At 45.4% G+C, this 15,658-nt stretch overlaps 1 protein-coding gene across 1 annotated transcript in view; it reads right to left on the bottom strand.

Moving 5' to 3' along the window:
* LOC121878631 (SKI family transcriptional corepressor 2-like) overlaps nt 1-15,658 on the bottom strand; it is a 41,530-nt gene that overhangs the window by 6,427 nt on the left and 19,445 nt on the right. The window contains exons 2-7 of the mRNA XM_042384956.1: nt 12,032-12,138; nt 8,653-8,751; nt 8,264-8,385; nt 7,697-7,843; nt 7,327-7,582; nt 5,812-6,702 (exon numbers count right to left, since the gene is read on the bottom strand). Of these exons, the coding sequence (XP_042240890.1) occupies nt 5,812-6,702; nt 7,327-7,582; nt 7,697-7,843; nt 8,264-8,385; nt 8,653-8,751; nt 12,032-12,136 (1,620 nt within the window). The 5' untranslated portion in view covers nt 12,137-12,138. The remainder of the gene's footprint in view (nt 1-5,811; nt 6,703-7,326; nt 7,583-7,696; nt 7,844-8,263; nt 8,386-8,652; nt 8,752-12,031; nt 12,139-15,658) is intronic.

Raw genomic sequence — 15,658 nt, 5'->3', positions numbered from 1 at the left:
GGGGGAGAGGGAGAGGGGAGGGAGAGAGAGGGAGAGGGGGGGGGCTTATTGTTTTTATGGTTGTAATTATCATCACTATCATTCTCTCCATCACCACCACCCCTAACCACCATCACCAGCACCCCTAACCACCATCACCAGCATCATCACTACCATCTGTCTGTCTGTCTGTCTGTCTGTCTCTGTCTGTCTGTCTCTGTCTGTCTGTCTGTATAAATGAAATAAAAATTCTCTCTCGGTCTCAATTCAATCATATAATATTGATATTAAGATTCGTTTTTATTGGCTTGTGTGTCCCGGTCTAATAGTTGGTTAAAGGTAAATGAACCGAGAGAGAGAGAGAGAGAGAGAGAGAGAGAGAGAGAGAGGTTGTTTCGTAATCTCACTCACTCTCTCCCTCCAAATTTTTTCATAAGAGCATCAAATACCAATGACGTAATTAGTGACTGATTTACAATGAAGTATTTTAATAATTATTGGATGGCGTCAAGATGCCCTTTTTTTTTACAACTACCCTATAAGAATTTACGCGAATATAATAGATTATATATATATATTTTTTTTTTTACAATTCTTTATCACCACTAAGAGGAAACGTATCTAGTTGATCGTTGTGCGTCCTGGGATTAAACACAATTCATTATAACTAAGAGGAAACGTGCCCAGGTGTTCGTTGTGTATCCTAGGATTACATACAATAGAGCACAACATTACGAGAGGCCAAACACGTGTCTCCGATCAATAACAATAATGGATCTTAGTTCTCCATTGATTTTTCTCCCGCCAAACAAAACAATCAGTAAGTAAAGGGGGGGGGGGTGTGTTATAGGGTGCCAAGAGGTGCCATCAGGGTGCCAGGGATTGTTACATGATGACCTGACCTGACCTGACCTGACTCTAATCTCTAGGTCGATAATGTGAACTACTTCGTTAAATTTAGTGTATTATGTCACTGTAATTAAGCTTTCCAGCCTTTACTCGTTTAAATGCTCTCTCTCTCTCTCTCTCTCTCTCTCTCTCTCTCTCTCTCTCTCACACGTCTTCCTTCACCCCTTCTTGGTCCACCTCATCTCCCTCATTTTTCCCTCCCCTCCCTACCTCCTTCACTATTCCTCACCACCTTCCATCCTCACCCTTCCTCCACTCATCCTCAACTCACCACCTTCCATTCTTCCATCACCTGACCTCCTCGTCCTCCACTAGTCCCTCACCCTTCTTCCTCACCTTCCTTCACCCCTGCACCCTACCCCCACCCACCCCCACCCACTTCCGTGAGCGTGTTTATTAACCCGCCATTGAGTGTGATCAGCGTGTGACTTATCAAACATTCATAGCTTAAGGCTCTCTCACTGTGCCGTCACTGACTCGATATTGATTCGACCGCGCAGGTTCATGCTGGAAGGATACTGACCTGACGATACTGACGTAGGTAGGATACTGACGGAGGGGATACTGACGGAGGGAGGGTAGGACTGACGGAAGGATACTGACGGAGGGGGGGATACGACGACTGGACGGAGGAGGAAGGATACTGACGGAGGGGGGATTGACGGAGGGAGGGTAGGATACTGACGAAGGATACTGACGGAGGGGGAGGGGATACTGACCTGACTGATACTGACGGAGGAGGGTGGATACTGACGGGGAAGGATACTGACGGAGGGGAGGGGAGGATACTGACGGAGGGGGGATATGACTGACGGAGAGGGAGGGGATACTGACGGAGGGGAGGGATACTGACGGGGAGGGAAGGATACTGACGGAGGGGGGGATACTGACGGAGGGTAGGATACTGGACGGAGAGGGAAGGATGACACTAGGGGGAGGATACTGATACTGAGAGGGGATACTGACGGAGGGAAGGATACTGACTGACGGATACTGACGGGGATACTGACGGAGGATACTGACGGAGGGGGATACTGACGGAGGATACTGACGGAGGATACTGACGGAGGGGGGATACGGAGGGGATACTGACGGAGGGGAGGTAGGATACTGAGGAGGGTAGGATACTGACGGAGGGGGGATACTGACGGAGGGGGGATACTGACGGAGGGGGGATACTGACGGAGGGGGGATACTAACGGAGGGGGAGGGAAGGATACTGACGGAGGGAGAGAGAGAGAGAGACTATTAATTTGGACGTCTTCGTAAACCTTCTATTGAAACCAGCACCTACAGCCCCCGCAGACATTACTTAAGAATCATACGGACATCAGAATCTCTTGAAGTTTAAGCTGAGAATATGCAGACGCGATTTTAAGCTTCTGATAATAATAATAATAATAATAAGCCGGATTTTTTGTTTTTTTGGGGGGGAGGGTGGTGGAACTAGACACAAGGCGAATTAAACTACAAAAATAACTACATTAAATCAATACGTAATTGCATAGTGTCAGAAATAGGAGCGTATAATGACAGTGGAGAGGTTTCTTTTGCCATGACAATGTGGTGGTAGTGGCGTAGAATTTGCGTATATGATGACCATGCATAATAAAACTCTTACATTACGCGACGCAAAACATTGGATAGTTTAAACGCATTACCTCCCTCTGGTTACTTGACTCTCTTAAAAATTTAATGTCGTGATGATGTCAAATGGTCCACTATGACTCACACACGCACGCACACTCCACACACACACACACACACACACACACACACACACACACACACACATACACACACATACACAATTGATAATGACTTCTCCTCCTACAATCAGCCACAGGTAAATAATTAATTAACTTAACGACGAATTTTACCTCTCACACAACTTAGAGTGATTACGACCTTAGTCCCATAACTTACACACATCATGACCTCGACACATGAACCAGAGCAATACAGTTACAGGAGTTAATGAGGTGAGAGTACAGTCATGAGTACAGTACAGGTAACCAAGGAAAACAGCTTGGATAAGAGTACTCAATTCATGACTTGGATACAGTGAAGAGTACAGGAAGTTAGTAAGGAAGAAGATGATGATACACTTGGTACAGTCATTATTACAGCTATTTAAGAAAGCTTGGATAATGGTAAACACTTCATGACTTGGATATAATGATCTTGAATAATCCAGTTGGTATAGTGAAGACCACAGTGACAGGGCGGTCATAAGGTGAACTAACAAGACAAAAGCTTGGATAATCGCTGAGTAAGCAGTACGGAACCCTGAGTAGGTCCGGACAATTAGGAAGGGAGGTGTACATTCTCGTGTTTACTATTGAGGTGGTTCCTACCACTTCCCTCAATTACTTGTAATCACATTTCACGCCGAGACCTCGTGACGCAGCGCTCAGGCCCGCCGCTTGTCGATACCCGGGTGTTTGCTCTCTCCCGCCGGTCACAGTCACCCCGTACCCTACTTCTTCGGTGCAATTTAAAGAAATTACGTCATAAATTAGTTAATTACTTGTCGTGGTGTGTTGTTGAAAGACACGAGGACGTCTAATAGTGAGGTGGACTCTTGTGTTGGACTCGACTCTTCCTACTAGACGTATAATTCATATCTGTGATGATTTATGATAAATAAATAATAATTCGCAGCAGGAGTTATGGCAGGATGATATAATCGAAGTTTCAATAAGAGAGTCACGGAGGCACCAAATTACGCATGGCATACCTGTGGCCAATTTTCCTTGCTCTGTTATCGTTCTGTAAACTTCAGCAGCACTTGAAAGATACACTCAAGAATTTATGAACGGACAATATACTCACCAAACAACTGAGAGACAGAGAGCGAGCATGAAGTGTGAGCATGATAGATCGTTCCTCACAAAGCTTAAAATTACATACAAATAAGTGAGCAAAAGGGTGAGTGGAGAAGTGTGAAGGAAGGTAAACATAGCAGGTGAGACGCCCAGTGGTGGTCCCTCAAGATCCTAGGGGCCGGCAGGTGGCTCCTTCTCCCTTACTTATCGCGCACTGTTGACACACGCCTCACCTTTTCTTTTTGTGACTTAGACTAATCAGGCTGAAGTAATCATGTGTCATTAATCAGACGCGAGGAGGAAATCAACAGATCTTGTGGGTTAGTTAGTTCCACGACCTCAACTAGGGAAAGGCTGGATAGGACTTTGGTGGACCGGGGAGGGGCTGAGGAGGGATGAGAAAGACTGAGAAGGGCTGGGGAAGGGCTAGGGAGGGCCGAAGAGGAGGGTTGTATCACTTGTATGTTATTTGAGGTTGGTTGAGGTAAGGTAGAGCTGACCACACCTCATGGCACCTTTGATGGCCAGACAGCCGTGAGTGTTTAACAAATAATCCTAATTGGTAATTTCACGTGTACACCTGGCTATGAATAACGCGGCTATTATGCTAAGGTAGGGGGATTGTGTGGTGGGGGGGTGCTGGAGGTCGATACTCCTTGCCGTAATAGTAATTCCTCCTTCTTCCGCTCCGGTTCGTGTAATTCTGTTTACCGGCGATTTTCTTGATGTGTGTAACCGGTTAACTTATGGTCGAGGAGTTCCGGGCAGGCGTGGGGAGGGGGGGGGGTCACAGTGAGTTAGGCATCGCCAGAGTCAACAAGGCTTGACCATTGATTATAGTGCCACTCCCTTATGCATTACGCGATAACCTTCATTTGCATAAGAAAGTTGAATTCCGTAATGGCTAGGAGTGGCTGGCGGCAAACAGGAGGACCGCTTAAAAGCCTTTCTTCGTTATTGACTACTGGCGCCGTTCCTACACCCTGGTGACGACCGGGGTAAGAAAGCTGTTAGCATATATTCACTAATACACCCAAGAATGATATTTATGTCTGCAAGTTATTACCCAAAAGGCGAGAAATTACGGAAGGAATCCAGACTATTGGCGAATGGAAGGATAGTATGTGTGTGTGTTAGTGTGTTAGTGACAGGTGTGTTAGTAGACAGGTGTGTTAGTAGACAGGTGTGTTAGTAGACAGGTGTGTAAAATGACAGGTGTGTAAAGTGACAGGTGTGTAAAGTGACAGGTGTGTAAAGTGACAGGTGTGTAAAGTGATTAGGGTGTTACTAGCCTGTGTGTCAGTGTCAGGTGTGTCCGTAAAGCTGATTACTATGAAAGGTGGACTACTGGTGTGTAAATTTTATGTATTTTGTGTGTGTGTGAGTGAGAGTATGTATGTATGTGTGTGTGTGTGTGAGTGAGAGTATGTATGTATGTATGTATGTGTGTGTGTGTGAGTATATACTGTATATATATATAATTATGTATATGTATCAAAGTGTCTTATTTATATAGGTATACTTATACTATTTAACTCCCTCCCCATACTAAAACACTCCTCATTCCTCCCCGGACCACAAGACACACTGTCGCAGCTCCACTTCCTCTCGATCACAACACCAAACTTATAGTGAGTTCCTTGAGAGCGTAAAGGAAACAAGAGACCTGTCGGCGAGTTTGCTGGTTTTACACACGACTCGCTACGATACTCACCAGTCGAGTTTGTTCTAAAATATTGACGATAAGAATTCGATTTTTTGTTACATTAGAGGAAGTTTGTAGACAGCAGGGTTCCTTTCATTGGGGTGTTTTGATTTTCTAATGATACAAGTTAAGGCTATAGTGAATATTTTTCCCGTTTTTCTTTGTTTAATGTCTTGAGGAAATAATTATGGTCTATGGTCTTTAGGTTAGGTTAGGGAGGAGGATAATTTTTAGTTTTATAATGAGAAAAAATATCTTTAGACTAAAACAGCATTCGAATTAAGGTTTTACAATCACCACAAAACAAAATTGAAAAAAAATGCGTTTATCAGGGATATTGTGAACTATCTGCGCCGTTAATGATTCAGATGATAATAATGAAGGACTTACCTCTAGCAGTGGGCGGGTCGCCTCCAGGCCGGTGCTGCTGCTGGCGATGGGTACTGGGCTGCTCACTCTGCCGTGGGCGTGGGTAATGTGGGCGTGGTCTTCCTTGTGTGTACGGTCTTCCCGGTGTGTCCGGTCCTCCTGGCGGGAGAGGCAACGGGCGCTCTCCTCCACCTCCGCCTCCCCGGGGGCATGGTCGTCGACCTGGTCGTTCTTGTGGTCGTCGGACTTGTAAGTGTCGTTTTTATAATGGTCGAGGTCGAGACTTGGGTGCCTCGTCGTGCTGGGCTTGTAGCTGTCGTGTTTGATGCTGTCGCTTTTGTAGAGGTCGTGTTTGTAGGTGTCGCTCTTGTAGCCGTCAGTCTTGAGGTCAGAGTCGTCATCAGTGGCCTCAATGTCCACCGTCTCGTCGTCCGAATGTCTGCTGGAGTCCGGTAGAGGCGCCCCTGAGTCCCGACCACCCGCGCTGCTTGTGGGCGTGGGCGATGCTCGCGTCACGGGCGTGAACGCTGACAGGTGTGCCGGTCGGAGTGCGGGAGGCTCTGTTTCGGCTGGTCGGGGATCGGTGATCGGATCGGGTCTGGGGTCGGGAAGTGGCAGAGGAGGAAAGCTTGGAAGGGGTCGTCTGGGCCACGCTGCCAGGGGGTACGGCAGACCCAGAGGGGGTAAAGATCCTCTGGACCCCCACAAGTAGTCTACGAAGGTCTGGTGGGCGTCCTTATGATGGGCGGGGTAGGGCGGCGGTAGCGGCGCTAGGTATGGCGGCGGATAGGCTAAGTCACCGCCCACTGTCTTGAGGGCGGGCGGAGCGAAGGATGGCGGCTTGGTGAGCGGCGCGTCGAGTCTCGGGGACTTAGACAAGCGGGAGCCCGGGCCCTGGGGAAGGACACGGCGCTGCCAAAGACAAGTGTTGATAATTTGGTGTTTAACGCCGCCAGGTGGCGCTGGTGGCTCCTACTGTACACCTGGTCACCACTAAGGGGTCAATATTCTTCATATATTTTAATTTAGAATAATATATATAATCATGAAGGTGTAAAAAATATTACATATATTATATATTATATATATGTATATATATATATATATATATATATATATATATATATATATATATATATATATATATATATATATATATATATATATATATATATATATATATATATATATATATATATATATATATATATATATATATAATGTGTATGTTTGTGTTTCTAATTATAATATTCTAGTTTTAGTGTGTTAATAATACGTTAATTTTCAAACACTTTCGTTACGCATCATATACTATACATTACATCAACAAATTCTTTAATCATGCGTCTCTCGCAGTCTATCACGCTGAAGTTAGATTCTGGCAAAATACCCCCCCTGACACTTCACATGTTAGCGCCGGGTGTTTGATGCCCATGTGCTTCAGTTCAGATGTTTCCTAACCTAAACCAACCAAACTAAATCACCACTCAGGTGTTGTCACCTTCGGCAACACAATACAAGGTAAAGACGTCTTACCTGGCTGGTGGCCGCCATAAGCCTCTTCCTGGTGCCGCCGTTGAACATGGCTTTAACGTCCTCCCAGGCATGTTGTACGTCCATTGGCGGCTCTCCGGACAGCCGAATGTGCCGCCGCCATGAGTTGAAGTTAGCGGCATCCGGCTGCACGTACTTGCTGTCCGCCAGTCGATGGGAGTGAAATACGAACTTGTTGGGGCTGAAGAACATGGCACAGTACAGGCACTTAATGCACTTGGCGCGTGACGAGTTGTATCTGGCGACGAACAAACCAAAACCAGCATCTTTATTATACGAGCCTCTACAATATTGCTGCTACAGTATACGTCATTATTCTAGTATACGAATTGTTGTGTGTGTGAAGACCTACCTGGAGGGGACGAAGGAGCCGCGGCAGCCCCAGGCACACTCATGCATCACGTCGAAGGCAAAGTTCTCTGGTAGCTTTGGCGGCGAGTTGTCCCCGAGGAAGGACTTACACAGCCTCTCCGCCTCCCTCTTGGTGATCATCCCACACCTGAGACCACGGGGAGACAGGTAATTAGAGGCTGATTAACTACCTGTATGTGCAATGGAAGATAAAGACGTACACACACACACCGCTCTCAATTACACACTCAAATTCGTATGCACACACAAGTACAAATCACATATGTCCTATTCTAAATAATTTCTGCTACATTAATATTTATTGACGTGCATAAAATTATCTATACAAGGTAGGAGGCGCACCACAACATCTCATCGGGGAGAATAAAACACAAGTGGTGGTGAGAGGGCGGAGTGTACCGTGTGATGTATTGGCCAATCATTATTATTATTAATTGGCCAGTCATTATCAAGGTTTATTTGCTATTAAACACGGTGTATAAAGAGCGTTAGTTAGAGACGTTAAGCAATAAACGACAACACCAATAAGACTATTTAAGCTACTGACCTTCTGGAGGAGATGGGCATAGCACCTGCCCGACGGAGGATCTCCAACTGGACGGGGGTACACTGGACGCAGGTGATGCCCAGGGCCACCCGCCGGTTGTGGATCTCGTTGTAGCTGAACTCCTGCTTGAAGTACACACACAAACAGTAAAGATTATCATCGGTGGGAGGTGACTGAGAGGGCAAGGTAGGAGACGCTCACAGAAGGATGAACGGGACACTATTTATAAACAACCTGTGATTTAAGTTCCAGTAAAATGTTTCAAGTATAGAGGAAGGAGTTTCAGTGTTTCTCATTAGGGAGTGACATATGAGGATAATTATGAGAGGGGTAGGAGTAATACTATTATTTTTATACAGTAGTGAAACAGAAATACTTATGTCTCTCACCTTGAGTAGAGTGTTGGAGATCTGGGCGAGACACAGTCGTTCACAGTTGTCGATATTGAGAGAGACAATGGGCACTCCGTACAGCGAGACGGTCCCTACCTGTAGTACACCTTAGTTAGCACCAACACGTAACACACTCCTCCATCAGGTAACACATACATACCTCCATCAACACCAATAAGTAACACAATCTCATCAGGAACACCAGATCACCTTTGCAACACCTTTGTAAGTGTCCCTTTCTTACTCATTTCAACCAAACACGTGTCCTGGTTTATTGGCTATGCCCGTGTCTCTTACATACATTATACACATGTCATACGTATATACCATAATTATACATAAAAGATATGACGTCTTCACAGCTCCCGATAACAAACTCTTAACACGAGATAGAAATTGAAAAAAAAATAAAAAAAAAGTGATCTCAGGTAATTAGCTCCAGGTTAATTGGTATTCAGTAGTGAACTATTTAATAAGTTGTATGAATTTAGTAAAAAATATGATGATTTAGTATTATTTTATATATTTTTTTTTTCATGTGATTTAAAATTTTACCTAAAATAAGAAAAATAAAAACCACAGAAAAACAGAACTCGTACATATAAGAGTGAATTAAAAAAATATATCCTGGAGCACAATAGACGAAGGTGGATATGATTGTACACAGAAGGGGGGGGGAGGGGGAGGAGGGGGAGGGATAGTAGTAGTGGAGCACAGGACAAACACGGCAGCATAATACCCCACACTCACCTCAAGAACAAATCTTCACTAATTGGCGCCCTTTGACCCGCGCGCCTTTGATGTAATCGCGCGGGAGATTCAAATTCAAACGCGCGGGAAATCTCAATGTTTACACGTTTCTCTTCACAATTGCGCATGTGTAAATACACTCGTATGAGAAGACTACGCTCCCATGGTCCTTATGTAGAGTTCTTTACACTTTACTGTGTTGAACGGCGGCATTCATGGAAAAGAAACCATCTCGTTGGAATTTACGTTACCCCGAAAACTTCTCGCCTCGACCCAAAGTGTTCAGCGGCGGGGAAACATCTCCTTGAAGGGAATGGAAACTGTAAGGGTGAATATAAGAGAGGATGTGGCTATAAGAGTGATTGTCGCTCTCCAACCACTACTATCCTCTACTTACTGGTGAAAAAAAAAACAAACCTAACCTAACCTAACCTAAAAAAAACCTAAACTAACCTAACCTAGAAAAAGCCTAACCTAAACCGATCCGAAACAACTTTAACTTTGACCTGACCTGACCTGACCTGACCTGACCTGACCTAACCTAACCTGACCTAACCTGTTGCTGTGGTATTTTATTCAGTAGGAATTGTGGAATGGGATTTTGTTTATTGGGATTTTGGATAAATGAATCACTATAAGATGGGCTAAAGCTGTGTATGTATCTTGTGTGTAGAGGCACTGAGAGACACACACACACACACACACACACACACACACACACACACGAGAGATGCTTTTAATTCGTGTACGTGTTTCTACCCAAGTACTGTACGTTCATTTATTTTACCACGTACGTGTTTGTTCCGTGTAGTGAGGATTCTGGCAGGTGTGGGAAACTGACAGGTGTGGAGGAAACTGACAGGTGTGGAGGAAACTGACAGGTGTGGTGGAAATTGACAGATGTGGATGAAGTTGTCAGGTGTGGTGGAAACTGACACGTATGGAAAGATAAAGAATGAAAAAGCGGAAGAGAAAGGAAGTAGAAGAAGGAAAATAAGAAAGAAGAAAATAAGAAAGAAAGAAAAGTCCAAGATAAAGAGAAACATGTCCCATCAAATTCTTCTTTTAAATCATCTCGACACGACAGAACAAGAAGAACACCTTTGGATCTCTGTTAGTTCAGGGACCATCGACCATCACCACTCAGTCTGCTAACCTGAGAGAAGAGAATAAATCTGACGCATACAAACTCCTCCTTCAAACTCCTCCTCTCCTCGCCTCGCCAAGTCGCAGGAACTTCAAAGAGAATACACTCATTCACAAGCTTAGGCAAGGTAGAGAACTGTCTGGATCTTGGTTGAGTATCGTGATTAACTTTTGAGTATTTGTTCCAGGCTTCAAAAAGAGGATTAATCTTTACCTTCAAGATGGAGGAAGATTTGTAGGGGGATTGTGTAGGTTTCTCGGGAGAGGAATATGAAAATGCGTCGTTTTATCTCGTCTGTCTTATGTTAAGGAGGATGAGGAGGCGTGTTGGCACTCAGCGGGCAGCGGTGAGGACCATCCTACACCTGGAGTGGGACGAGTGGAGCCTTCAGCGGCGCCGTCATTAAGAATGTCTCTTTGGTGTATTCAAGCCGCTGGTGTTATTCACGGCCTCACAATGGGTGCTCGGGGCTGCCCTTTGATCTTGTCTGTGGCGGCTCTAAGAGTCGGCTAGACTGTAAGTGGGATTAGGCCACGGGTCAGAGGGCAAAGGCCAGCGGTGAGCAGAGTGCGCCCCGTGTTGACCCAGTGTCCGCCGGGAGCACCTCCGGCTTGCTCTCCGCTCACTCCCCCAGTCCTTCAGAGTCTCGGGGATCCTTGCCTTCACTCCTACTGGCCACGGCACCTTGGTATCTTAATACCTTGTTCTTGTTCCGCTTGCACAGGAACACATCTCCTTCAAGATGTGGCAAAGCGCGCTATTCATCCATACTGATCACTCTCTTCCACCATTGGCTACTGTACGTCTCCCCAGTGTGGTGCTACAACAGGTGTTCAACTCCTGTGTTTCCCGGACGAGGAACTGAGTGTGTGTGTCTACTGCTCTGCCCCATAGACCTTCACCCACAGGCTCTGTCAACACCTTATTACCGATATATTTGTGCACCACAAAAGGACAACTCCTCCGTCATGACTAAATATTAAGCTTATATCCACCACTTAGTTCTTTTCTTCCTCTGAGAAGTTATTTAGTGTTATCCTGGAGGAACCTTTTCTCGCCATCAGCGTAAAATCTCATCTTGCAGCTTTGATTAATTAATTGAGGTAACGGAGACCTCATCACCTGTGATACACCTGCCTGCCAGGAGTCACTACCTGTACTGATGCTCCTCATTACTAGCAGGAATTTGTATTTATCGTTGTGGACATTTGTCAACATCCAGTCACTTGTTACAAACACATTCGGTAACAAAACTAGTGATCCCGGGTCACTTAACCGCTCGTGACCGTTGTCGCGTTAATGTACAGTGTTTCTCCTGTACACACGTGTCTGGCTCCTGCAGTCACTCTTACCTACTGTAACCTCTCTCAGCTTAGGTGCGGCTCTCTCAACAACACATTTATATACTAGACAAATGTATATATCAATTCATACACATACAGGCAAGAGAGAGAAGGATGAACATGAGGCACCACGTACCTGGTTGGCCTTAGTAAAGGCAGTTTCTGGCTGATCGAGGCAGGGCGGAGCTAGTGGCACTGATGACGTCATGGGGGAGGCGAGGCGCTGCTCCACCCCGTCCATGGCTGTTGGGGGACACACACACACACACGTCTTAATTATACAGTAATTATAAGTATTATTACGACCAAGTATTGCACACCATTTACTGAAGTGAAGTCAGTTCACATGATCAGTATTAGCACTCACCTGACAAGTCCATATTCCATTACTAATTAAACAAATAATATGAAATGTTTTTTCACAAATATCACATTAGGATTACATAACTGTTCAATTTAGCGAGAGAGATTCTGTTTGGTCGCCCAGGACAACCCTCGTTAATTAATGTATTTATTTACCTTTTTAATCATGTAGATGATTTACAAATTATTACTGTGCCTGGCAGTACACCAATCAGCTGCTCGTTAGTTAAGCTTGGCCCCGGCAGGCCTCTCTGTGTGCGGTCTGTCTGGTTATTCTCTCTATTAATATTTATTATCTTCTAACCAAACAATAAAGAAATTATGGACAAATGAATTTATAAACAAATAAACAAAAGAGTGTACATAGAACACACACACACACACACACACACACACACACAGAGTTCATGTACCTCATACGCATTTAACATCGACAAACAACATTTTAAATAATTACTTGATAAATTATGAGCAGGGGTAATTAATTCAGGGTTATATTATCGCAGCCTTTTTCAGCCCGACTATGTTCGCAAATGGCCAATTACGCAGTGTTACCATCGTTAATGACAGCCCACCCCCTCCCCCCATCGTTGTGTAATCAGAGAGTAGCGTTAAGTGCGTTAAAGTTCTGCCTTCGTCATTAATATCGTTGTGTTATTATTACGAAGTGAAATTGACTGAACGAAACTGTATTTAATGATGTTTGTTGGTGAGTGGCGCCGGTGGTGTGTGTAACACAATTCGAGTCTGAGTGCGTGGAGTTCTGAGGGTACAAGTGAGGTGTGAAGGCAAGTAAGTCTGAGTTTTGTTACACAAGTGACGTCTGGAAGTGACCAGGTCCATTCTTCGGAGTCGAGCAAAACCAATCCCAGGAACCTAAGTGACCTCTGGGAGTAATCACGTCCAATTTCTCCTCAACAGCAACACTAACCTCCGCCTGGAAGACTTCATCTCTCATCCAGCAGCAACAACAACAACTACCGTAACTAAGAATGACGTACTGCCCCTTACTCCTTCCCTTCTCCCCGTCACCCCCTCCCCCCTGACCCCCACCTCCCTCCCTCACCCCCTCACCCACCTCCCACCACAGTAGGGCCCCAGAGTTTAGCGAAGAAGAGCTGCCTCAGCAACACGAGCATTATTCCAAGTCTGCAGACGGCGCCACTCCTTATTCCAACACACAATCCGATAACGTTAATTGAAAAAGTTGGAGGTAAATTATTTTACGTGGGATTAGACGCTGGTTCTTTTTTAATTTCCCAGGGCAGCGAAAATATGGATTAAGGAGTCAGCAAAAATTGTATCTGTCAATAGCGTTGTTGTGGAGTTTGTCTGATTCATTGAGTTGACGGGAGGGGAGGTGAGGGGTTAAGGGGGGGGGGCAGTGGCTTGGGGAGATTGGGGATGAGAGAGGGGGGGGGGAGAGAAAATGGGATAGTAGAAAGGGAGGGAGAGGGATAGTGGAGAGGGGGGGTGAGGGAGGTAGAGGGATAGTGGAGGAGGGCGGATGAAGGAAGTGGAATGGAGGAATAGTGGAGAGGGAAGTGGGTGAGGGAAGAAGAGGGAAGAAATGCGATATAGGAGAAAGAGGAGGAAGAGCTATTCGAGCAGGTCATTACATTAAGGGCAGGTTAAAGAGGCTTGTTTGGTACCTCGGTGTGTCAGGTCTTGTTGTGTCGAGCTGAGAGGTAAATATTTGTGAGCGCCTTAATACACACACACACACACACACACACACTTTACCAGGAGCGCTTATACAACTTTCTAGATATATCCTGAGGGGCAGAGGAACCTAAAGGTCTTGTTTAGTTCGAAAGTTTGAAAAATATTAATAGGGAGTCTTGTATGTATTTGGGATATATACCTGTATATATATATATATATTTATATTTTGTTGATGCACCACTAACAAGAAGAGGAGGAAGAGGAGGGTAGGAGGGTAGAAGAGGAGGAGGTAGAAGAGGAGGAGGTAGAGGGAGTTCCGAGGTCGAGAGAGGAGGATTAGTGTGAAGATCTAATGGGAGGGAGAACGAAGAGGAGGAGGGTGAGGGAGGAGGATAGCTGATCGGAACTGGGTGGTTCGTGGAGAGGGGTTGAGGATGGTTACCACACGATCCACTACCACAACCTTCAATACCACCACCACCACCGTAGTGCAGGTTACAACACCCTACCATCATCCTACCACCACCTATCAACAACCCCCATTCCCCACCACCTACCACCCCCACCACTACCTACCATCCCACCACCTACCACCATCCCACCACCTACCACCCCCCCTACCACCACCTACCACTCTCTCTCTCTCTCTCTCTCTCTCCAAAGCATCATCATACCAAGAGCTGTTTTTTCTTTACACCTCAGGACAAAACGTTAGCATACAGTCTTGGTCACACTCACACGAAATGAGGAGACTACGCGACTTGGGGGGAATGAAAAGAGAATGAAAGGAGTGAAGAATGAATCAGGTATACAAGAAACATGGTGTAAAGGAGCCACCACTTCCAGTCAAGTTAGAGAGAGAGAGAGAGAGAGGTGGTGGGGGAGGGGGGAGGTGGAGAGAAAAAAAAACTGGGTGTAGAATGAATTAAAAGTCGGGGGAGGAGGAGGAGGAGAGGGGGTCTCATTTACCCTCAAGTTCCCCAAGGGTCGAGTAGGACATTAATTATCCACGGTGATGTGTCTGGGCTCCGATTAATTCCAACTTTCAGTGTAATGGACATGCAATATAGCTTAGAGTGATTATCCCCCCTCGGCTGAAAAGGCTTAGTTCTGGCGTTTCTTCTTGTTTAAATCGCTCTCACAAAATCTATTATGAAAGAGGATTTAGCTGTGTGTATGGTAGGGGTTAAGCTTTCGGTGTTTAGAGGGTCGGTGTGTGGCTGCTCTGATGGATGTGTGGTAAGGGAGGGTTGATGATGTCATTTTGTGTGTGTGTGTGTGTGTGTGTGTGTGTGTGTGTAGTCAACTCTACGATCATCGAAAGTACTGTACACATACGATACAGGACGCATGCGATACAGGACGCATGCGATACAGGACACATGCGATACAGGACACATGCGATACAGGACACATGCGATACAGGACACATGCGATACAGGACACATGCGATACAGGACACATACGATACAGGACACATGCGATACAGGACACATGCGATACAGGACACATACGATACAGGACACATGCGATACAGGACACATGCGATACAGGACACATACGATACAGGACACATGCGATACAGGACACATGCGATACAGGAAGCATTTGGAACACTTACCAACGTGCTTAGAATTCTCTGGCGTTAAACGTTTCATCAATAACCTCCAAGTGATAATTTTTTTTAAGGTGTCTTAGACGAGTTGGTAACACTGTGCCCTTTTGTTTACTATAC

This window comes from Homarus americanus, unplaced genomic scaffold (assembly GCF_018991925.1).
Source record: "Homarus americanus isolate GMGI-L3 unplaced genomic scaffold, GMGI_Hamer_2.0 scaffold44246, whole genome shotgun sequence".
Taxonomy (NCBI): Eukaryota; Metazoa; Arthropoda; class Malacostraca; order Decapoda; family Nephropidae; genus Homarus; species Homarus americanus.
Note: the sequence above shows the minus strand (reverse complement) of the source record. Positions and strands in the feature narration are given on the sequence as shown.